Source organism: Phalacrocorax carbo, chromosome 3 (genome assembly GCF_963921805.1).
Source record: "Phalacrocorax carbo chromosome 3, bPhaCar2.1, whole genome shotgun sequence".
In the NCBI taxonomy this organism is placed as follows: Eukaryota; Metazoa; Chordata; class Aves; order Suliformes; family Phalacrocoracidae; genus Phalacrocorax; species Phalacrocorax carbo.
In genome coordinates this window covers 10,117,571-10,142,702 of record NC_087515.1, presented here as the reverse complement: position 1 = coordinate 10,142,702, position 25,132 = coordinate 10,117,571, and the positions used below count along the sequence as shown (strand labels likewise).

Sequence of the window (25,132 nt, the reverse complement as noted above, 5' to 3'; positions counted from 1 at the left end):
AAAATTCATATATTGCTAATGTTGCTATATAATAGCACTACATTCAATTTTGCTACATTTATATTTCAGAAAACTTCATACAAAACCAGCTTTCAGGAACACTATCGGAAAACACGACATTCAGGCATTCTCTTTCTTAATTCAAATTAAGAGAGATTCATGGGGTTATGAAGTGATAATTTATTAACAATAATTTTAAGAAGAAGAAAACACTGTACCTTAGAGACTGTATCTGAGCATCAAGGATATTGACTCTTTCTTGATAAAGAAGCTTTAGTTTCTCCTTTAGAAAAGATGAGAGAAGTGTTTTTTGCTATCTTCATAATATTGTCTTTACAAATAAATCTAGACATTAACCACATTCATTCTTTCCTCCTGAAGATATAAACTTGTTGAAACATGAGTGTCAGAGAAATCGAAGTATTTCACACTTGTTAAAGTCTACAAAATGAACAACCCTCCCATTTTCCGATTTCTACTCATTTTGCCAGATCCTCACATGGTAAATTCCTTCAGCTCCAATTGCAGCCCTCTACAGTGATTTACAGAAATTTATGATCTTGCCTCGAGTTTGCTCTTACTCTCCACACAAGTCAGCAGAAATAAAAGAGGAATCCTGAAGAACTTCAAGTAGATAAGGTATTTATTTATAATACGTGAGTTACTCTTATTACGTGGTGAAGAACTAGGCATATAAATCAACCACACCAATGTTAAATATAATGGTGATAACAGACCAGGTAAAATCCCAGAAATTTAGCTGTGACACTTAGAAGTCACAATCACTATGGTTCTCTTGCTTTACATATGGCAGATGAAGAAAAAGTGCAATTACTGTAAAAACTACTTTCAAACAATTGCAGGCATTAGGTATCACTGAAGAGGTTTTCAGCTCTAGTTGATGCACAAAATCATCAAAAACATATTTAATGGGAAAAATAAATACATGTAATTATCTTGAAAAATTAAAGTACCGTTTAAATTTGACAGCATACACATGCAGATGGATTAAAAAGCATCAAAACTTTCAGTTAACTCTATTTTTCCTAAAAGATAGCAATGCTAGCCCATTAATTTAGAGCAAAAAAGTTAAGAATATCTTCCCAAACTAAAACTACAAGATAGAGGCAGCATCATCTATGAATCACTAGGGCTTCTCTGTATCTCTAAATGCACAAGGTGTGGAATTCTGCTTAGGGAAAACAGACTGCACAAAGCGACTTTTGTACTTCACCAAGCCTGCGCTGCTCCAGAAGGAGAAAGATTCATTGCAGAAGAGCTTGCCTGGAGAGCTGCCTAAATTACACCAGCTAATTCCCACCTGCTTGTGTGCTGTGTTACTGCTAAGAATCTCCAAAGCACAGTGGAGCCATCGCCGACAGAACATTTTTAAACCAGGCTTATCTCTGGGAAGTCAACATCTGCAGGTACAACCTGCCATCCTGTCTAACTGGATAATAATATCAATTAAGGTATAATGAGAAAATGAGTTTTAAGAGAATAAAATCTGACCTCAGGTTAAGGTTCAGTCAATCAGAACTTATCCTGTATATCTGTTACAAAATCAGTCACCAGAACTGCAGCAACAACAAAGCACCAAAAGGTTTTGCAAAGGTATGACTCTGCAAAGAAAGTTAATACCAACCAGTTCTGCATGCCATTTTTCTACTTCTCCAACAGCTGCTGTAACAAAAGCCTGATCTTTGTTATGTGCTGGTGATGAGGTGACAGGCTGACGCATGCTACAGTCATTACCACCTACAGGCCAGGAGTTCTGAGTATTTGCCTAAAATAAAAATATTAATGCTTCAGTTATAATTATGCAGGCTGGGTTTTTTAAAATATTAATTATATAAAAGTATTGAATCTCATAATTTTCATTATAGTAGAATATAAGAACAAATAATAAACAAGTTATATAGCTTGGCAACCTACAATAATGATGTTATCCAGAGAAATCCACGTTTACAAACTCTCATTAAATTTTGACTCAAATTTAGTTTGCGAATAACCATTTATATAGCCTTCGTTAAAAAGAATCAGGTCCCTGAACACTGGTTAGAACAACAACAGAAAAATAAAAACTTACTGAAGCATCTAGAAGAGTTTGTTCTCTTAACAACTGTTCCTCAGTTAAAAATTTCAGCTTCTGATGGAGTTCCTCATTTTCAAGTACAACTACTTGTACTCGATCTTTCATCCCAGACAGTTCCTCCTATAGGGTACAGGAACGGCACGTAAAAGGCTTCTTGAGATGGCCATCAACATTTAAATACATCTTGAGACCAAAAGTCTAGATTAACGTTCTCAACTATTTCAACCCTTTTAGAGAGAATCAGAACACTCAAAAGACAGATTTCGTTATATGGAAATTCAAGCTACAAAAATACTTATTTTTAAAAGTTTCTTATTTGTATTTGTGATATGAAGTAAAAATGTCTTTGAAGACCCTTAAACACTGCACAGGCACTAAGACGTATGGTAAGGCTCAGAATCTACTGAACAGTGTTTGGCTCAGTTTTGGTCATTACAACAATCGATCTCAAGACTAACTGTAAGCTGTTTTTAAAGTAATTCTTCATACTTAGGGGACCAGGGTTTTAGTAGGTGAAATACGTTGTGTAATACCTTGCAAAACTTCACTTCTGCTTCTAAATGGTTAATGTACTGTGACTGATCATTGATTATTGGAACGAGATCAGAAATGGCTGGCAAGTCTCCAGCTGCTGCTTCTGGGGGTTTCTAAAGGAAGTAAAGAATAGCACGTGTTATTTTACAGTTTTCCATTTTTGCAATAAAATGTTGCTGGCACACACAATACTACATACCCTTACTAAAAAGTCACTAAGTACTAGATCATGAGGAAGGGAGAAACAGTAAGAACTTACATACAGAAAGTATGTTACTTCTGTCAAAACATACAGCTGCATGATTAACCACATCTATAAAGCAGGATTATATCATATCCACAAATAGATTTGTAAATTAAATTCATACTGCTATTCCAGACAAACGTACGGGGGTATTTTCTTCTCTGTGAAATGAATCTAAAACTGCCTTGAATTTTAATGAGTTATGGATATGCAAAGGCTACTCCTCTAAATGTTCATTAACAATTGCTACAGAAACACAACTATGTCTACACTTTTAATAGCTCCATAGAAACTGAGGAAAATGTGTAATAGATATTAAGTTTATCAAAGACCTTGATTATTGGTATTTTAAAAGACAATTCTAAAAAGCCTTTCTGATGACCCTATTAATGGTTAAGATTTTTGATAGCCTCACAAATAACTAGTTAAAGAAGGTGATGAAGGGAATCCTTGCCCATTCGACAGAAACAATAACATCTCTGCCTTGCTCAGCAAGATTTAAACAGGGATTAAACTTTTTACAAAATGTGAAAAGCACAATCACTATAACTTTACAACATCTACTCCTAAGAATACAGTACAGATTAAGAATGTAAATAATTATTAAAACACCCTTAAATCATAAATGAAAGTTTCCTGAAAACTGCAGTCTGTCTTTGATCCTATTAGCAACTAACAGTCATTGTCAGTCTAATAAAAAGGACTTTAGAGTTGATGTAATAAATATTTTTCATAGTATAATAATTTAGTTCTAATGAAGTATAACATACTTTAAAATAATTTTAGTAGAACAACAGTATTAAGCATAAGTATGTTAGTCGGAATGAAACTACCTTTGAAGAATCACAAAAATATTTAATGGTGTCTCTACTTGCAAATTAAAGAAAAAAAAACCTGCTTCTATGAGATCCTCACTTGTCCTCTTTATGTATTTCATTATATTACTACTTCAGTTTGATCTTCCGCTATTGCAAATTTCATCCACTGGAAGAACTAAGTACAGTCTAATGCTAGTTGACATATATAAACCATTTTAATTCCCAAAGCTAAAAGAAAGTATATCAATGCAAGCCACAATGTTTTGATTTTTTTGTTTTGTTTGATATTTTGTTTTTTAAATAATTAAAATTAAGACAGTCAAACTGGGACACATTTCTAAGCAGAACCTACATCCTCTCACACAAGACATGCTTGCATTTTTCACCAATTTACTGAGCAATTTCACTCATATTTGTAATAGGGTAAATCTCCCTTCCTTACATTCTTTTCTAGTAAGGATACAAAGTTCATGCAGAGTTGTTAATGGGGTCCTCTCAGAGAAACAACAGGTGCGTTTCTAGCATTAGTTCACTATTCTAGGTGAAAACAAGTATCTTTATGCCAATCCTGAGCTAGTTTTGAAACAGATACAATTCCAACATCTTTGATCTTGGATCAGTAAGCACACCTTTCTGTGCAAAAACATTCCATGATGTGCTTCTCAAATACACTTCAAGTCTTAAAGATTGTAAAACTAATTTTCAGGAACTAACTGAACAGTTGGACTCCTGAACCTCCTGAAAGATTCAGAAATCTAAGTCTTTTTAAAAAATAATATTTTAAAAAACATTCACCATTCTTAAAAAAAACCAAACCCAAACCAAGCTAATGGCTAGCTATTACATCTACTAGTTACCTTATCTACAGGTTCTGACAACAAGGTGTTAAGATTTCCTGTCCAACCTTTAAAGAAAAAGATAAAATTCACCAACAGAGTGCGGGGCAGGTTTCTAACAACAAAAGCCTTCCTGTCAAATTATATCTGATATAAGTATTGGCCGCATTAAAGGGGGGATTCTTGAGAAATCTGGAACTATGACTGCAGAGACAAATGGAGCATTTTCCAGAACCATCTAGAAAAATATTTAGAGAAGGGATTCTGAATTTCCACCTGGCTCAGTGCACGTAAGTTCCATGTTCTGTTGAGTCAGAATTCACCTTGCTTTAAAGTCTGTTAATCTCAACTACTTTACAAAGCTTTAAAAAAAGTAATTACACTTGTTAAATTATATATAATATAGCATAAAATATTTAATATAGTTAAATTATATATAATTATTATATTATATATAATATTTGTAACTCTTCCTTCTGTTCCTCTGGCTCCTACTCATCCCTCCCTCTTTTCTGAAAATGTAATAGATGCCTCACAGCTGAGACCTCCAGCTGCCTCCCTGAAGGTTTACACCACAGCAGCGTTCAACAGTGTTAAAAACTCCATTTCTATTTAAATTATTTTTCACTGAAAAACAGTGCTAATGATTAACCTGAGACATGTCGATGTGATGTATACGAGATTGCTAAAGAATGGTTTCACTAAAAGGAAAATAATACATAGCATATTTTCCCAACAGAAAAAGAACAGCAGCCTTCTTAACACAGCTTATTAACTCACAGCACTGTCACTGGAATATTTCTTTATTTAGAGACCTCTACCCGCCCTTTCATGGGGTAAGTGCCTGGAAAATAATTTGTGATTTCTTTCTTTTCACCTTTTTTTACTACACTACTGTTATCAATTAATTAATTCTTAATTTGGGATTTTTAAATTAATATTCTGGTAAGATAACATGCGTTATAGGGTGAAAGAAGAGAGGTCAAGGGAGGCATATATTTAAAGTAGGCCAAATATTAAAATCAGAACTGAAAGTCACGTCTCATCAGTACAGATTACCAAACATTTATGTTCAAGTCTCAGAAACACTGTTCATGTTTATTAATATTGAAAAGTTTACCATATAAACACAAGGGTTTATAAAATATAAATGCTTGACAGCTTTAGAGGCCAGCATTCTACACGGTGACAAACAGTTTTGCCAACATCCCAAACACCTTAGCCCATCTTGTGCATTTCCAGAATGCCTCAAATTTCAAACCTCTAAACCCCTGAATTAGACACTCTCCTGCTGGCAGTCTTAAATGTGATGCCTTGTAAACTGGCAAGAAACAACGAGAATCAGTCACAGGACTGCCAGTTATAACAAGAGTGTCATGAACCCAAGCTGGGTGCAGTTAGGTTAGCCAAGACCCAGTTTGTAGAACAGCAGTTGTTGTACAAAGCAATCTTGCTGGGCCTTGACCTCAGGTGATGAGGTAGAGACCAAAAGGACAACCTCCACCCAACCACCTGAGCGTAATCAAAGAAGAGACATACTCACTTGATACCTATTACAACTTTTTTCAATGGGCCATAGAAGGGAATTTTGTTAAGACAATGTTATTTATACATACGAAATGTTGTAAAGTTTACTAAACAGTACACTACAAAATATTATATTTAGCTATAGACACATGAAGTCACGTATTCCTCAGTAGTCATCAGGTATTTCAGCATAATTCAATGCCAAAGGTTAAGGTCACTCATAATCTACGTTTGCTTTCCTTGACCTTTGGGGAATCTAATTCTTATACAAGAAGCATTTCTGCAGTGTCCAGCAAACCACAAGACACGCTCGTATTTTATAAGGGTTTGGGATTTTTTTGTACTTCCACATTTTTTGAGCTTTACACTTGGTCTGCCTTCAGAACACCTTCACATCTGGCTAGCAAGCAGATGGAGGACAACTGAAAAGGAGAATAAGGCCACCACTTCACAGAATCCCTCTTACTGGAAACTTCAAGAGAAAGAAATGGGACAATTCCCTATCAGTACAGTAAATTCCCATCTTTTCTCTGTTTACTCTTCGTTGAAAGCACTATCACATGGTTCTTAGAAAAAAGTATCCCATTTTCTGATTTTTTCCACTATACTAAAATTTCCCAATATAAGTAGAGAACTTTGACACAGATAGATTAAAAGATGCTTTCCCTCCCCTCCAAAGGCTCAATACAAATCGATACTGATTCATGTCATGTGAAGATCAACCAACGACGCACCATTCCCTTGAGCTACAAGACACTAATTCTCTCCTGTACCATTATGAGGCAAAAGTACCTGGCAGGGCAATCAAACTAAACTTGTGGATTTTAGAACATTCAGAAAAGTTGAACTTCAAATAAAATTTCTCCATATCAGAGCAGTAGAGCAAGGCTTATTACACAGGCTCAAAGCAACACAGTAGGAATATAGGCTATAAGCTTTAGATTATTCTACAGCTACCTCAACTTTGACAGCAGAGAGCTGCTTGTCTTGCTTAGTATAAATCAAAAGTAGTCAGTGGATGCCATCAAGATGTAAAACCAGAACAATATCTTTGAATTATTTTCCTATAGGGCTACTAGTATCTAGCAGTTGCTCTGTAACTGAACTGTCCATTGCACATACTTTGGTGCAGTTCTGCTGCAAGAAGGGTAAATCTGAGAAGCCCAGGTAAGGGTATAAACTAACTTTGACAGAGACCGACCTCTGCATTTTGTCAGAGAGCTACAAAACCTGTTGTTATGTGAAAGTGTCTAATCCTCTTAGGAAAAAAAAAAAAAAAGCGCATAGTTACAGCATAAGAAGTCCTTTGGGAACCCTTAAAGTACAGCCAAAGGAAAACAGAGGCTGCTTTTACAGAAATTTGTCTGTATAGTCAATCCCAACTGTTTCCAAAACAAAAAAGATGAACTTTTGGTGGAAAGAAAAAGATGAGAAAACTGAAAGCAATGTGAAGTGTGACCCATGCTGCATGGTCAACAGAAGAGGAGAAAAGTTTAAATCCTGTATTATAGATTTCTTTTTCTTCTGCTATGGTCATAAGCATACCAAGTTCTGGCCATAGCCTCAGGAATCTCCTATATTTCAGAATATAATAATGATTTGGTGCTTCTTTTTCTTCCTGGATACTAGAAAATTGATCTCATCATGCATGCTATCCATTCAAACAACACAAAAGAAACAAGAAGAAACATACACAGAATGACATCTTCTTCCTTGATGGAGAGACTTCACTTTCGATTCTTTCTTGATGTTGCAACAAAATTTTAAGTTGATTAACTAGGAAGAGATAAAAAACATTATAACAAAAATATTTACTTTTTAATTTAAATTAGTATAATTTCTAACAATTTTTAAACTACTTGCTTTCAGAGTAATCTCACCTGCGTGACTGTGCTGCAGTTCCTGCCAGGCTGCATTCCCGCTGTCATCATTGCCCCTGTCCACATCATCACTGCCCTTGTCCCCAGAGGACTCTTCAAATGCTACTTCACCCTTGCCCTTTGCAAACTGTCCTTCCTCCAAAGCATATTTCAGTTGATGGATGCTTTCACTAGCACGCTCTGGGGGGTGGGGGGGAAAAAAAAAATCACATCATTAGCCACAGTAGAAAACATAAAAAAAAGTATTTACTGACTGATATTTTAAATTTGCAAAAAAAAGGGAGAACTAAAAGTATTCAGCATCTGTCTAGCTTGACTACTTGATGTAATCACAGCCACTGGAAGAAATTACCTAACAGAAAGAGCCAAAACAACTACTGTATGTCACAATTTACAGAAGAAATATTTACTACGTTTTCAGAGAAGAAGTTATAAATAGTATCTTAGCCTGTCAATACATTAGGACTCTGCAGCAGCATAAGTAATAATATACTTGACCCTAAAATACTTCCTGGCATACACAGCTTTGATGCTTTTCAATGAACCTAAAGCTCACGCTATATTTCATGTGCAAGATAGGGCGCAGAGAACAACATTTTTGAATTCTAATGATGCCACCACATGTGACAAAGCAGTGCATAGCACACCTAAAAAAATATCTGAGTAAATGAGGTAAAAACTTGGCAAACCAAACCAACATAAAACAGTGATTAAATAAAGACTGATGACTCCTGAACAAATGTGAAAACTAAATAACACTCATCACTCTGAAAAAAAAAAAAGACCCACAAAAAACTCTTTCCAGATTAAAAAAAATATGTATGAACCCTTTCAAGAACTGACTGACTTACTAGAGGGTGATTCAGTAATGGCCTTTTCTCATTTTTTTTATATTTTTTTATATTATATATATATATAAAATATATATTATATAGTATATATATAGTATACTATATATATATTATATAGTATATTTTTTCTTATTTTCCTTCTTTTCATTTGATTCAGCTGCCTTCATAAAAATAAAAAACTTTTCAATCATAAATGCCATATCACTCTGACATAGGTGAACATTTCCAATATGCTAGAAAAGAAACTTAAGAGATTTGCAGCTGAGAGATGACAGTTCGATTGGGAATCAGAAAATATGGGCTTGGTTTTAGATAATGATACTCCTAGTTCACAGTATAGGACCTCAGGCAACTTGCTTATTACTTCTTTCAGTTGCCTATGTAAAAAGGGAGATGAGTATTTAATTTCTCTTCTCTTTAAGTAATGTATATACTACCTAGAAAAGACAGAGTAGTAACCTAAGTAGTATGGCTTTATGCAGTTTTCAACAAAGCAGGATCTCTAGGTTCTACTGCAATACCAAGTGAACCCAGAAAATGTCCCATACACCAGTCACAGAGCGTACGTGCTCTGTGAGACAGTCCCCATCACGATTCACAGCCACTTTATCAGGAATATAAGATGACATGTTTCTTTTACGTTTCTCCAAAGTAATGCCACAGTCACCTGACCTACCAGTCAAAACTACCTGGAATTAGAAAAGTTTCATTAATAGCTAACAGTTATTAGTAATTTAAAACAAAAGCCCACACTCTCAAAACCTTACTTGACTTTCAGAAACATAAAATCATAGCTATTTTCTTCATTTAGCCCTAATTCTTTGGAGGATTATTCTCTACTAGGACTACTGCATATGAATCATTTAGGTATAAATGCTCACAGAACAGGAATTTCACTCTTCTGAGACAAAGCTTATAAAGTAATATCTTTTATTGAAGCAACTGCTACAATTAGAAAAATGGCAAGCTTTCCAGCACACATTTTAAATTTATTTTACATGCTTGTAATCTGTAAATTGATATGATGCATAAATAACTAACTGAAAATATTTTTTTCTCACAGGCAAAAAAAGCTTAAAAAATAATGACAGTTAAGCATTTGCTAGGTAGAATTCAGAAGACATGCCTCAGAGATAATATATGCTGCTGGTTACAAATGTTAATAGCTCCTTTCTTCCAGACAGAAAGGTGAATAACAGTTCAAGTCAGAGAACAAAAGCTAGATATATATTTATGCCTTCATTTTATCTTTTTCAAGTTTACATCATCTTGGCTGAAGTTGGGAAATCCATGTTTTTCCCCCACAGTAATGGTCTTCACAGACCTTTTCAGTCTTTTTCTCTGCTTTGTTGTAACTTATCAATAGCTTAGAAAATATAAATACCACCCCTCCCCTCCCCCCCCCCCCCCCCCCAAAAAAAAGAAAGCATTATATTTAAGAACATGGTTCTTAGTCCAGCATGCGAGCCATCACTCACTTTTTAGTAATGCTAGTTTCTAATAAAAACCCAACTCATTTCTGACCTATTAATCTTCTCTCAGCATTTATTTTTAAAGCACAGTCATCTTATGACTTGCATCACCTCTTTCGATTTTACAGGTACTCACTCCAACCTTTAACAAAGTTAAGGTAAAAGAAGATATAAAAAGCACATTTCAAATAGTCACAATTTCTTATAATAAACCCAAATACAATTCACAAGGCAATGGCTCAGAAAAGAAGGGATTAGGTCAAATATTTCTCTATTGGCATACTTAAGGTATTCATCCATGCTTGAGCGTTCCAGGACGTTGAGAGGGGTGGGAGAGCTAATTGAGAAATGGTAGAAGTATCTCACTGATGTAATGGCTTAAATATTTAGCAAACTATGTTGCAACTAGTTGTTGCCAAGAAGCGTTCAATGTCAGTTATGTTATTATGTGGTGTGTCATCTGACAGCAATACAATTCCTTTATTTCCACATTTACTGTAGACCTCTGTCAGAGAACCCCAGAGTATCAATATTTGTCCATAGCCAGCAAAGAGCAACAAACCAAAACCAGTTTTTCCCAGAACTTGTCTCTCTTTGTAGTATTACAGCTCCTGAACTCCAAGCTACTACTTTATCCTCAAAGATAACATGCGCTATGTCCTCTTTTTCCATAAATGTACTGGGCAGTAGTAGTGAAACACATTAAAATCATTACCATTGGCACACTGATGTCTACTTTTCTTGACTACACTTTCCTGCCTCTGGAATAACCACCACAGTTTTGAAAGCTTCATCATATATTTGCCAAAGTTTCTTAAAAGCTTGCCAATTTTCAAATTACAAAAGCAGTTGTCATAAGCAAAACCTTCACCATGGGGAAACAGGGAGTTAGGAATTTCTGATGGTCTGCTTTTACATTCACTGGACACTGAAGAGCTAACATTTACTTCGGTAAGAGTTGAACTGGACATGTAAAAGGGAATAAATACATTATACCTTTTTATTCCCCAAATAAGGGACATAATATTGGGCATTAGGATAAAAGAAGACACATTACCAAGTGGAAAGATTACATTTGTTGTTTCTGCCAATGTAAAAATATTCTTTTAAATATGAAAGAAGTAGAAAGAACCTCTGGGGATGCAAACTCTTGGACACCAAAGAACCTTTGCTTAAAGACAACATGATAATTTCATAATTAATTTAGAAGTCATTTTTCAGTGCTCACACAGTCAACCTAACTTTTTCAGTTTGGCTATTCCTGTAATAGTACATCTTATAGAAACAGAACCTCAGTAAAAACATACTGTAGAAAACTGGTCGCATGCAGTACTGGGATTTGCATATCTAAAATTCAATCAGCATTTTTTTTTTCTACATCTTAACAAGATTCTGTGCATAAAATCTCAAGATATATTTCTGTTGTATGATAAAACTGCATTGATATGCTATTTTCTATAGGAACAGCTCAGGATATAATTGAAATTGGACTTATCTGGATTAAAACTTAAAAAAATTGTATTTACTATAAGGCTCTTTGGCTTTCAGTGTTTAAAGGATCTGATTATGATTATGAAAAATGGTAAGCTAGCAACAAAACCTGATGGATCAAACTTGATACATCAAGAAAAAAAGATGCAAGTGCTCCCCAAAAATGCTGTTGTCAACTATTATGTATAAATCACAGGCAGTAGTTGCCACAAGGGGCAGGCAGATAACTTATCTAATGCCTTAGCAATGACATAGCTGACCAAACACCTAATAAAAAGTCAGACATCACTACTTGACATTTCAGAGACAGAAGCAACCAGCAATCCTAACCTGGGATCAAGACCATACCGTTCTAGGTACAAAGATATTCCTACCCCTCAATTCATCTGAATGTAAATGCAACTTTGGACTAGATTAAGTTCAGTTAAGCATAATGCTTTAGACAAAGCCAATATGGCCCTGACTGAAACATTAACTAATGTTCAAAACGAACGTGCCGTATATTCTACATGCTGAATAAAGATACTCCTCTGTCCTGAAAGAAGCATTGATAACTCTGGTTATTTTTGGTAGTCACTATAACTACAAAATCTAAGTATTACTCTCTGAAAATACAGTATAGGTATCCTTTGTCCAGAGAAGTATCTTTGTATAAATATAATTGGTAGAAGTTTTTTATATGGGAATGTCAGTACTACTGCTGAACAATGACATATTTCTTTACATTGGAGACACATTATGAATCCATTCTACTTGCTAGGGTCAGGAGACTTTGAAGTAAAGCACAACACAGAGGTGGAGGGGAGTTGGGCAGGGAAACCCCACAAAAAATATAACAAAAAAAATTGAGACAACAATTGCCACTGAAGTGGAAACAGAAAAAACAGAGAAGTCATTGAACAGTGTTTGCATTGCCTGAACAAAAGATGTTTTTTCAGACATCACCCAAGACTGTCTATAAAGAGCACTCCTTTAAATGAAAACAAAGCTACCTCATTCATGGACTCAGAAATGCCAAAGAAAATACCCTGGGAGCTAATAGAGAGCTTAGCAAAGGAACCAACCGTCCAAAACTACAGAATTGCCTGAAAGACATGGAAAATAACTCTAGCTGGTAGAAGTGTTAAGCAACATAAATTAAACAAACTACAACTGTAGGAAAAAGTTGCCATAGTGTAAAGCTAACATCCAGTTCTAATAATGTTTACAGGCAGATGACTAGACATCACTGGCTATGAATTCAACAGACAGGTCACTTTCTGATATCCCATGGTTCCCAATCAGAAAACAGTCCTAGAAAGTTAGAGAAGGAATTACACTGATTCTTTAGGTCTTAAAAGAAACCCTAATACCATAGAATTTACATGAAACAATAACTGACAAAGGAGAAAATTAGACCAGTTAGCAAAAACAGAAAGACAGTGTCTATTTAAAGAAAACTTTACTGTCCAGAAGTATATCAACTTTGACTTTGTTTCTATTGACACAGACATCTAAAATAGCACATCATGTACCTCTTCTGGGGTAGCCTTTCAGGCAAATAATTGCTTAAAAATACTGAAACTGAGAATTGCTTATAAGTTTTTATTGTGTTTTGCACAGTCTTGGAATTTAATTTAGATACCATTCTGATACGCAGCTGTTCTTCTTTATTGGCTGCCAAACACAAGTATGCGACCATGCTACTAACATACTACATGGCAGCTTTGAGACTGAAAGCTCTTATTCTCTTTCACAAAATATCTCTATTCCCTTGAGAATAACTTTTTATTAGAAATGTTGTTACCTCCTAAAGACTTCAAGGTTCATTTGAAATGGTGACAATTGTGTGGAAGTTTGCACAGTAATGTAATAACTTCAACTGTACAAATACCACCCTCCTAAATCTGTATTACACACATTAAAGACCTTCATTATACAAGGTCTAGACTACTCAGGAAAAGCCCTGTATTAGGACCTTTGTTATTTCATCAGAACCTCTCTGTTGGGCTCTGACAGAGACTAAGACAGTTATGTCTTAGTTGGGTTTTTTGGTCTGATTTTCTGTCCTCTGGCTACTAGACTCAGTTTACTGAACACCTGGGCTCCCTGTGTGCCAGTCTTCTGAGGGATCTCCCTTTACAACAAAGGCCGCTGCACTGAAGGAACTGATTACTCTTTGAGAACTTATTCATCCTCCTATCAAACTGAATAAGGCTGTAAAATTATTCTTCTGAGCTCCAGCATGGGTAGTGATAACCTGTTGCCACGTATCAGCCTGAGTCCAGATAATGTCAGGCATTACACACGCTGTGTTTCAAAAACATCAAATAATCCCCAAGGCACACCACCTGAAATTCCAGAATCCAGATCACAGGAAGGATCTGAATTTGGAAAAAAATCCCAAGCTGTGTAACTACCCCAGAAAAACCGGTAAAGAATTGGGTTTGACAACTTGGGGAGAAACAATGATCTATTTGCCCTTCAGTAAATTCCTCATGGTAGTGCTAATGATGTGAGAAATGCTGTACAGGTCAAAGGAGTTAAAAATTGTGCATCACTGCGAAATAAAGACATTCATTGAGAATCATAATGGAACTAATGTTGTATCACTCTGCACTGGGATTATGTTTGTGATAATACGCTACTGATGTCTACTCACTGAGAGGCATGTATGTATGAAATTCAACATAGCTTGGCATTGTATGAAAAAATTCCAGTTTCCCAGAATGAAAAGGGAAACAGCTACCCAAAGGTCATGTTCTGAAATGATTTAAAAAACATAATCGACCCATTGTAAGGGGATCCAGTCAGAAATAGATAAAATGAAAATAAGTTGCATGAACAGATTACATGCATACAATCATATGACGTGGTGAGACCTACTATTAGTCTTATACACAGTTAAGCAGCCCAAGATGCAAAATTCTTAAGAAAAACCCTTTGAAGATATGAGAGAGTTAAAGAGGTCATTTACAATGTCCAGATAACTTGGTACAAAGGCATGCTTCAAAACTCCACATATCAAAATCCTAAAAGCTCATCATAACTATGATGAAACCATATATATGATAGTCTCCAAGCACTCCAACAGATTTCCTGGTTGAAAGACAAATTCCACTGGAACATTTAAAATGCACAATGAGCCTAATACAAAAATCAGGAAGGTTGGAGCTCTGTTGCAAAATGCTACAAGAGCACATTTTCATGACAAGCCTGGTCTGAATCAAGGAACAAACTATAAAGTCCTTCCGAAGCTTATCAAACTCCACACCCACAAGAACATTTACACAAAGTGTTAAGCATCCGGAAATTATGGGAAATCATAGCAGGCTTGGAGACCAAAGGTCTTTGGCTTCCCCTGTTGTTACCGCGTAAGGAAGCTGAGAACATCGTGTTCTGCAGGGAGTCTAGGCAGATCAATGTAACCACTGCATCCAACAGCGGTCAGACACCCCAGCAGGATGGATGTTGAGCAGAGCATGCTGCCTGCGCACTTGAGTTTAAAGACACCAACACACCTCCACATCTCCTTAGATGAGGATGAACAGAAGAAATCTGCCATCTCCACTGTCCACATGCCATGTTTTGGACTTGCCAGTAATCTGAAATGGCATTGGCTGGCCTTCACTGCCTGAAATGAAAAGGCAGGTCAACCACTGAGCTATCACAGCAGGAGAACATGAATTTACAAAATGTTTCAGTGACAGGGTAGTCCCCTCCCAGATCTGCATAAAAGCAAGCAGACAAGCCTGAAAAAGTATTCTAGGTAAAAGATAATCACAAGCACTCCAAAAATAAATGTCTTATGAAATACACCAAATTTTCAATGTATTGGCTGTGCTTGTACTTATGCCGAATCTAGGGCAGCAGAAATTAACAAAAACCCTTAAAGTGGGACCTTTCTAAAGGAAGCTATGTCCCTGCAAGTGACAATGCAGCCTTGAAGCAGAAACATATTGCCATTAGAAGATTTATTAAGCGGCAAAATCATATGTGTCCAACCACAGTTTTAAAATCCTAATTTATCACTCCTCCTTTGTCAATGAAAGTCATAGCAGAAAGCCCTTGCCTCCCTGAAAGCCCAAATCCAGCACAGGAAAACTAGCTAGTGGTTTTCCATACTCATCCATAGAAAAAGGAAACAAGATATAGCACTAACACTACCCATGTCTATATATGGCGATTCGCAGGTTTTTATTCATTGTTTTTACATATCACAAAAGGAACTCTATGCCTATCAAGGGGTGCTCTGATATTTGTCATTTTAACTGTTCTACCTGCCAAGTGCCAAGCAGCATCTACATGCCCACTTAATCTACAGGAAAAGTAAATACAGATGATTCTTCAAAGTTCTATCTTCTGAAACAAATAAAATGCATCCTCAGCAAAGAACTAATGCTATTTTGAGAAGGAAATATAAAACAGAATAGAATCATAGAATCATTAAGGTTGGAAAAGACCTCTAGGATCATCAAGCCCAACCACCCAACACCACCATGCTTCCTAAGCCATGTCCTGAAATACCACATCTGCATGTTTTTTGAATGCCTCCAGGGATAGTGACTCTGCTCTCTGGGCAGCCTGTTCCAGTGCCTGACAACTCTTTCAATAAAGACATTCTTCCTAATATCCCACCTAAACCTCCCCTGGCATGACTTGAGGCCATTTCTTCTTGTCCTATTGTTACTTGGGAGAAGAGACCAACATCCACCTCACTACAACCTCCCTTCAGGTAGCTGTAGAGTCTTGCTAAGAATGAGGCATCAAGTGGCTATTTAAAAATATTTCCACTATCTTATCTTTTTACAACAACATTTCCTATATTGCAACTATACATTTAACTCACTAGTGTCACAACACGTGATGTGTGGGCACCGTGTCTGGAACGCAACTTTTTGCACCAACTGGGGTGATGCACCCACAACTTATCGACTGGCTTTCTTGAGAATTTGGACATTTATTCTGACGACTCAGAGATAGTCTGGAGTCTGGTAAAGCCCAGATGTCATAGCTGAGAGATTTAGGTGCTCTCTGTGCAGCTACATACAATGCTTCTTAACAGGTGTGAAAACAGTTTATGAGAGGGTAAATAATCACTCTTATAAGAATCAGTTTGCACCTTCTCCTTTACCACCCGTCTAGTTTGATGTTTCAATGACAAGTCTTACACACCAAAAAAAACCACCCAAAACCCAGACCCCAAACAACAAAACCCCATGGAAAGAGGCAGCGGCTCTGTCACAGCCAAGTTACGACCACACAGCTACTTGTGACACTATTAACTGCACCAGTGATCAGGGTTTAGGGAGGACCAGAAGCAACTCCGCTCTTGCCGCCAACCGCACGGGCAGCGGGGCGGGCCGCGCTAGCTCAGCCCGGTCACCCCGGGGGCGGCGGGACGGCCCAGCCCCACGGCCTCACAACGCTCCCCGCCGGCGCTGAGGGCGGCGGGGAACCACCGGGTACGGCGGAACCTTCCAGCGGAACGGGCGGCAGCGCAGCGGGGCTCCCGCTGGGGCGAGAGCGGCCGGCGGGAGGAGAAGGGAGAAGGGAGAAGCAAGCACCCCGCCCTTGGCCCGCGCTCGCTCACCGCGGAGGCGCCTCTGGTACCGCTCCAGGGACTCCTCCAGGGCGTGCTCCCCGCGGGGCGTCCGCATGAGGACGCCGCCTGCTCCCGGAGACGCGGCCGGCGCTGCCCCGCACCGCCGGTGGGTAACAGCGGTTCGACACGCTCCGCAACCCGCCGCGGGCTCCCGGAAGAACCACAGCTCCCACAATGCGTGCCGGGACCCGCTCAGGCTCCTCGGCGTCGACCGTTGCTACCCGCCACCGGCCTTCCCCGCCCCCCACTCCCCTCCCCACAGCGGCGGGGACCCGCCACGCCCACCGGCTGCGGGGCAACGCGGCCAAAAAAACTACAGGTCCCGGCATGCAGCGCGCCGGGGGAGGCGGAGCCCTGGGAGGCGGAGCTCCGGCCGCCTGCCCACCGCCGGCGCCGGGAGGAGGATGAAGGTAGCCCTCTCCTTCCCCTTTTGTTATGGATTGCGGCTGCCTTCGCGCCTGCGCGCAGCGCAGCTCTTCCGCCTACGTCCTCGAGCCTGCAGCAGCGGGGTATGGCGCAGGCCCGGTGATGGCTGAGAGGGACCGGAGCGGGAAGCAGTACCCGCCCCCCGCCGCCGCGTACTCCGGCGCATGCGCGGTGGGCGCCCGGCAGAGGCAGCGGGGAAAGCTATTGTCCGGAGCCAGCGCAGGCGCAGCTCGGCGCCCCCGCCGCTTGGCCCTGCGCGCCTGCGTACTGCCCTCCCTCGCCACCCGCATTGTGCGAGCTCGGGCGGCGCCTGCGCAGAGCCGTGCCCCGCTCTGCCCGTTAGCCGCTATGTGCGGGGATTAACGTTGGCGCCGTTGTCAGAGGGACGCTGACCTGAGCGCTCCGCGGGGATGCCGGCTCAGTGAGCTACCGGCGGCGGCACCGGCACCTCTAGGGGCGGTCTCTCTCCGGTGCGGCGAGTCTCCTCGAAGGGGTGAGTGAGGATGCTGTCGCGCTGGCCGCGGGTTGGGCGGGAGCCGTGACGAGGAGAGCGGTCGGGGTCGCGACGGTTATCCGCTCCGACATCCCCCCGCCCCGGTGCCTATTGTGTTGCGTGGCCCTCGCCCGTTGGGCCCCGGCGGAGGGGGCGGCAGCGCGGTCCGGGTACAGCCCGCTCCCCTTTCCCCGTCCCCGCCGGGTCCGGAGGCTGCTCCACGGCCCCGCCTTCCTTCCTCCCCCGTTAGTCTGGTGGCGGGGCTGTTGCTGCCAGAGGGGCACCGGCGCAGGCCGGCCCCCGCCGCCCGCCCCTCCCTGCCCCTTTCCGCCTGGTGCGCCCGGCGGGGCCGCCGGCACACCCACCACGCCGGGGCTCGCAGCCTGCTTTCCCCTCCCGCAGGCGGATTTCCGTGATTCCGTCGGACGTTTCCAGAGATTTAATTTTTCTTTCTTTCTTTTATTTTTTTCCGGTGGCCCCTAGTTCACAGGCTGCCCCGGGGCTGGAGGTGCCCTGTTTCTCCAGATTTAAAAATCACCGATGCCGTGCGTTTGAGATGCGGCGTTTCCCCCCCGCCCCCTTAGAATAATGTCTTCTGAGGGAGACGATGGAGGAAATCAGTTGGTTCTGCCTCTCCTCTCGCTGCGTATTTTCACCCAACAAATATGCGGGTCTTTCGCATTCAAACAATATTCTCGTGAAGGCGTGATCTTCTCTTGCTTGAGGCTCTTCCCGGGGAAAACATAAAATAACGGTTTTTGTTCCCGGTGGCGAGAGGAAGCGCCGGGCCCACTTTGTCTTTCTGGCGTGGAAACGAACGGGTTACCGAGCTAACAAAAACCCGATGGCGATGTTCGAGCGGAACGCGTGGTGCAGCGGGGGAAGCGGGCGGCGGCGGAGCCCTCCTCCGCCCTCAGCCGCTGCGCGCGCCGCCGGCGGGAGGGAGGTGCGCGGGGGGCGGTGCGGGCGCGCGCCGGTGCATCCCGCCGCCGGCAGAGCCATCCCGCGGCGGCGGTTGCGCGGAGCGCGTGCGGTGGCCGTTGGGCGTCGTAGGTGCGGGTACCGGCTCCGGGGAACCCCGCCGGTGACCGGAGCGGGGCCGGTGGGCGCTGGCGTCCAGTCTGCGGGGTGTTGCAGGAGGCGGTTTTAAGACCAGCTGACAATTAGTCCGTCTACTCTTACGGAAAAAAATGAGGTGTAGGTGCTATGCTGAAGAGTTGAGGATACATAAGAATTGCGCTCGTAAGACTAGGAATTGCAGATAGCGTCCACTGATCTGCTCTTTGAAGAAATTGTTTTCTTCCCCGTGAAAGCAAAGCTGTTCATAAAATATAAAATATCTATTTGAAAGAATAAAGCCTGTCATAGCACTGTGATGATCATCCCTTCTCCTTTGGAATGCCATTCAAGATGCTGACAGTGTTCTTGGCCCTGAGTTTGCCTGTGTAAAACGATATGTGGAATGGGATAGTTTTTGTAAACTGAACTAAGACATGATTAAATATGCTGTGATTTCCTCTGATTAATTTCCTCTGGGAATTACTTTATGTCCAGATGCTGAAAAGTCCGTCTTACTGGAACTTAACTCTTGTTAGTGTGGAAACTCCTCAACTTTAAATTTCATTTAATGGGGAAAAAAGTTAAATGCCACAAAGGACTGCCCCTCATTCTTTGGTTGTCATTTTTTTAAACACTTTGTCACTTTCATGTAAATGTTTTGTGTTTGCTCTTTTTGGATTTTTTGGTTTGGTTTTGTTTTTGTCTGAAGGTGGTCAGAAAGGCTGGCTGCACAGGGACAATAATGTAGCTGAGGGTGCACAGAATTTTGTCAAAATCTCAGTGTAAAAGTTACTTGCAATGGATCAGATAAAAATGTTTTCTTTAATTCTTCTAAAGAGAAACATTCTGATGTAAAAATTGTAACCCAGCTTACCTTATCATGGTAGTGCCTTTTTTTTTTTTTTGTACAGGTGACTACTTCCCCTGTGTATCCTAACTGACTTGCAAAGAAGAATGGGTTCTTGCTGTCTTGTGCTTCATCAGCAGTAACAGACCTGGCGGGCAGAATTTTTTTAACAATTCTGTTGATAACCAGGTTCGTTTCTGGCTTATATGTTATGAAAGTGAACTGGAAAAGTCTGTCTTGGCTTGTAGGAGGGAACTAGGAGCTTCCTTGAGTGACTGGAAAGAAACCTGAGGCATGAGTAGCTGCAGAAATTGATTTTTTGAAGTACCATTTCCAGTTCTTGCAAATACAGGGAAAAAGTGTTTAATATATATTGATACCATAGTATCTCCTTGAGTCTCCTAAAAAGACAATTTCCATGTCAGTGCTGCATTTCTTAGTCTTGCAGGCACAATGGAACTGAGGTAAAACAGGTTGTTCAGCTTGAAAGCCAAGAAAACCTGTGAAATTCCAGTTTCCCTTTAGAAAATTTTGAACTGGGGAGTTGGGCATTGAATCCGTGCAGACAGCAGAACTTACTTGCAGAAATTCTCCTATCTGCTTCTAGCACCTGTGAGGTCATTGCAGGACACAGTGGCGTGCACTTCCCCCTCTTTGAAGAACATGCTACATAATGTAGTAAAAAATGATGTGTTTGTGACCAGGAGACTGTTTGAAATTTGAGAAAAGAAAGTTTGTTACTGGGGGAAGGAGCTTCAAACTTGATAGCTGGGAGCTAGTGTTAGGCATGTCTCTTTTCTAAGACACACACCTTGACTGTGCTAAGTGAGCCTGGGGGTTGTCTGTTAGCTCTTGCCGAATGTCTGCGTTTCTTCCGTTCTGGTATTGATCATTGTGTATCTACACGTTTTCAATGGTCTGGTCTGCAGAGAGCAGCTTCCTTCAGTGCACAATGCTAATGCCTTCCTGGATCAGAGTCCAGCCAGGGTGTTGAATGGGGCAGATGTCCTGGGGAAAAATAGAATGTGATCATGTGACCTGAACTGTAACATAACGCATGCAAATTAGGGTGGGGAGAGGGGACAAACTGCTTGTTTATACAACTTTGTGTAGCTGTTGTACAGTTACACATAAAAATAGCAAAATAAATTGCAAATAATTGGTTCACGCTTTAGTTTAGTTTCTCCCACTCTATCCACAAAAAGCTGGGAGATGACTGTTTTTATTTTAGAGGTGCATTTGTAGTTAGAATGACTTTTTCAACTAAAATTTTGTTTGACTTTCAAAAAAACCCCATGTATTTTAAAATTAATATATGTATTTTTTTATCATGTGTTATGTTGTCAAAAGTAGCTTGTCCTAGAAGTTTCAAATAAAATCCACAAAGATGTTTGAGTAGATTGCTGACATATTTGGATTTCAGAGAGGGAGACCTGTGTTTGAGAAAGCGCTCAGTGCAACATCACTGACATTGAAGCTTATCATGCAGGCTCTTAGATGGTGGAATAAAAGTAAGTCTGGGAGTAGATGAATGTTAAAGAGACTGACTGGCAGTTCTCGTAGCTTGGTGCTTCTGCAGGGAGCATTCACAGTTTCTCACTCTCCTCTGTTCATACAGCATGGCTGTACTGCTCAGTCACAGTGGCACTGCTACTTTTTTAAGCACATGAGAAGTTGATTTACTGGACTACCCCAGCAGAAAACTATTTCTTTTTGTTTTGCTTGAATATTTTTTTTCCACCTCCTCCCTTGGGTTAGCATATTGAATTATCTTATTGTGTGGTCAGATGAGTGCCAGAGCAAGTACACAGAATGGGGACAGCAGCATCAAGCCTGGAAGAAGGGAAAACTCCCTTTTCCGGTAGCAGAGATACATTTGGTCTGCTTAGCTGTCCTATCTGGAAGTCTTCTGTGCCACTGTAGACTGCTGTGGTCGGAAAGGGGGTGGGCTATGTATAAATCCAAGAAAACAAAATAATTAAGACACTGGGTTTGTTCTTATTGTTAGCCTTTACTTACTGTCCTTGATAAGTAAAATGTCCACAGACTAAACATTCAGAACAGATCATTGGATAAAAAAACGCTTCTCTGCAAAGTAGATAAAAAAAGAGGGAGGAGGAATGGCCTTTGCACAAGGAAAAGCAGGATTTTTGTGCCAGGCTAATAGTGGTATCTTTCGCCGAATTCAAGGCTGTTTAACTCTTCAAATATTTTCAGTTTTTCTTGCCTACTTACTAGGTTTGCAGTGTGTAATTTGTATGAATTGTAGAAAAGTGCTATTTGGTATAGATAAATTGTTTTTATTAATTCAAAATAGAAATATGAAGCATCTTCTCTCTCTTCATCACCTGAATAGAATGCTCAATAAAACATGATAGTTTTCCCATGTGAGCCAGACATTCTTGTCAACTTTGTTTCTCCTCTTAGAAATCGTTGTTGAAAACTAGACTTTTCCTTAGCTGCGTGCTTTTTAGAGCTTAGTGAGCTGATTGAGGTCCAACAACTACAGCCCTGCTGAGTCTAGCTTCTTCAGTTTGTTCTGGTCTATTTGTTGCAAAGGTTGGTGTTTTTGTTTTAGGGTCCTCTGTTTACTTTTTTCCATTCTTGTGAACTAAAATGTTTTATATTCTCATCTTTTCCACGAAACTAAGAGGGTATCTTTCTTCGCAAATAGCTGAATCTTCTAAAGTCTATGTGACAGGCTTTCCAAATGAGGTTCTGGTTCTGCTCATTTTGTTTCTTTCCAGGAAGAACTGCTATTACTGAGCTTTTCAGAGCAATAATAACAGAAGCGGTGCCATTCCCTGGCATTTCCAAGATGTTTCTTTGTGCCCAGGGCATTTTGTTAGTCTTCAGCTGTGGTATTGCATGAGGAACTTGTAATCAATCCATTAGCTAACCATTATGGTCTGAAAGTAGCAATACACTGAATGCATTAAATCAGATGTACTTACGATTTTTCCCTCAAAATGACATGCTTGAATAATTTTGTTGATGATCTTTCTATTGAATTGCAAATATTTGGCCATCTAAATATGAATTCTGTTGTGTGTTCAAAACCAAAGCCTTTTCAATTATTTCTTGTTTGTCGTCTTGTTGTGGATTACATTTCAAGATCAGGAAGAGAAATGCAGGAAGTTGGAATGTCATGATGTGTTTTCTATTTTCTCATGAACATACGTTTTTCTTGCTGTCATTAATCTCACGTCCTTGCCCCTGCCGCCCATGACTTAACTGGTAATTTAGTCCTGTGGAACTCTATCATTGCAGGAACCTTGATGTCAGGAATTAGTCTACTTAATTTTATAATTTAATGTACTTAATAGGAGACAGGTAATGGGTAATATTGTAGTTTTACTTCTTTTTTTTTTTTCCTTTGAAATTTTCCTAAGAATGTAAGAATGGCCACATAGATGAACCTTTGGTCTGACTCAAACTTGGTATCTTTTCTCCAAGTATAGCTGTAACCTGGTGCCAAGGGAGAGGTAGGAAGGGTGCAAACATATATGGTATTTTCTGCTAAGGCATTGCTCATCTCCACCAATTTTCTGCTTGGAACTTCTGAGTCAGGTGTAGTTTCTGTTAAGGATTATTCCTTCCACTTAGTCTGCATTTCTTCAGCTACGTCTTCAAAAGGCAATTTAATGAAAATGGCCTTTTATATTTTTCAGACCTTCATGTCTTATACATTTTGTTATTACAAAAAAGCTACCCTAGTTTTGTGAGGTTAATGAAGATTACACTTCTGCTCATCCATCTCCCTGTTCTTTAAATTACCATGTTTTGTTTTTTATTCTTATTGTACTTGGTTTCCAAAGGGGAAGGTCATGTGGTATGAGGGTCAAACTCTTCCTGTAAGAACTGCATTTTGAGGTGATTCACAAGTGAAAAACGGCTTGAATCTTAGCTTTAAGTTGACTGTGGAACTGGCTGATGCAAATCTTTTATGAGTTGTAAGCAGAAATTATTCGGGAAGCCATTGAGGAACCTCTGAGAACCCAGAGGTTCTTGTTGTTTAGCTTTTGGATTAACAGAGAGTTTTGAAGAGTGATTGCAACTGGCTGATACAAGACTTAGGGAACCAATACAATATTTTCATTTTACAGATGGTATTGCCCTCTGTGGTCATTTTGTGTTTGTTTCACTATTACAGTTCTCACTGATGAACATAATAAAATGTCTTGTTCAAAAACTATTTTTCTTCTAAATGCTGTTCAGTCATCATGCTCTAATAGTCGTTTAAACACCACGCTAATTCTTTTATTGGGCCATAATGAAGATAATTAGGTAGTGCCTTTAGTTTGGTGAAGTCTACACTAACTTGAATCTTTAACAACCTTAGTGAAAGTAGTTAGTTTTAAGTCTGTCACAGTTCATGCCTGATTGTTAAAATAAATGTTTTTAGTTTTAACTGTTACCATTTGGATGACAGATTCTGTAGCATATTTTTAATTAATCAAATCTTAATTCATCAGCTTCTAAACACACCTTGTGATTTCTTTTTAGACCAGTTACAGTCCTAACGTATTGCAAGGAATCCTATATGTAACTTTTTCTTGCCGAGTGCTCTTCTGAGAGGTGCAATTGCATGACAGATATCAGTCCTACAGGTAGATCTTATGTAGCATATCAAAAGAGGCACAAATTCTGCAATGCCTTTTGAAGATTGGAAATGTATGGCTGGTCTTCATCTGTTGAAAACAGATCCATAATTTAGAGAATTGTGTCCACAATGCAGCTCTATGGGGAGCTGCAGAGAGGCTTCTGATGAACATGCAAAATATTTTTTTTCTTTTTACTTCTTCCTCTTCTGTAGATGGTACCATGTGGCTTTGTTCTTTTCAGTTTTCTTCCTAGTTGGAGAACAGTAAGAAAGGTAATATTGCTGGCACAGAACTAGACTTAATGAAACAGAGTAGCTGGAGAGAGTCAGTGGGTGTATTGCAAAAAAGAATAAATTAACACAACAATAATA

At 39.8% G+C, this 25,132-nt stretch overlaps 2 protein-coding genes across 14 annotated transcripts in view; one reads left to right on the top strand and one right to left on the bottom strand.

Annotated features, from left to right (window-relative positions):
• SDCCAG8 (SHH signaling and ciliogenesis regulator SDCCAG8) overlaps positions 1–18,235 on the bottom strand; it is a 115,417-nt gene extending 97,182 nt beyond the window's left edge. For 3 of the 5 annotated variants that reach the window (XM_064445799.1, XM_064445798.1, XM_064445801.1), the window contains exons 1-7: positions 17,321–17,579; positions 7,935–8,114; positions 7,748–7,830; positions 2,629–2,742; positions 2,090–2,215; positions 1,646–1,786; positions 219–283 (exon numbers count right to left, since the gene is read on the bottom strand). In XM_064445799.1, coding sequence (XP_064301869.1) covers positions 219–283; positions 1,646–1,786; positions 2,090–2,215; positions 2,629–2,742; positions 7,748–7,830; positions 7,935–8,114; positions 17,321–17,387 — 776 coding nt within the window. In that variant the 5' untranslated portion in view covers positions 17,388–17,579. Of the gene's footprint in view, positions 1–218; positions 284–1,645; positions 1,787–2,089; positions 2,216–2,628; positions 2,743–7,747; positions 7,831–7,934; positions 8,115–17,320; positions 17,580–18,151 lie in introns of those variants that run through there. The other 2 variants (XM_064445797.1, XM_064445800.1) reach the window with 2 other exon arrangements.
• CEP170 (centrosomal protein 170) overlaps positions 18,126–25,132 on the top strand; it is a 106,595-nt gene continuing 99,588 nt past the window's right edge. For 8 of the 9 annotated variants that reach the window (XM_064445795.1, XM_064445796.1, XM_064445791.1 and 5 more), the window contains exon 1: positions 18,126–18,251. The gene's annotated coding sequence lies outside the window, so the exon portion shown is untranslated. Of the gene's footprint in view, positions 18,252–20,251; positions 20,347–25,132 lie in introns of those variants that run through there. The other variant, XM_064445788.1, reaches the window with a different exon arrangement.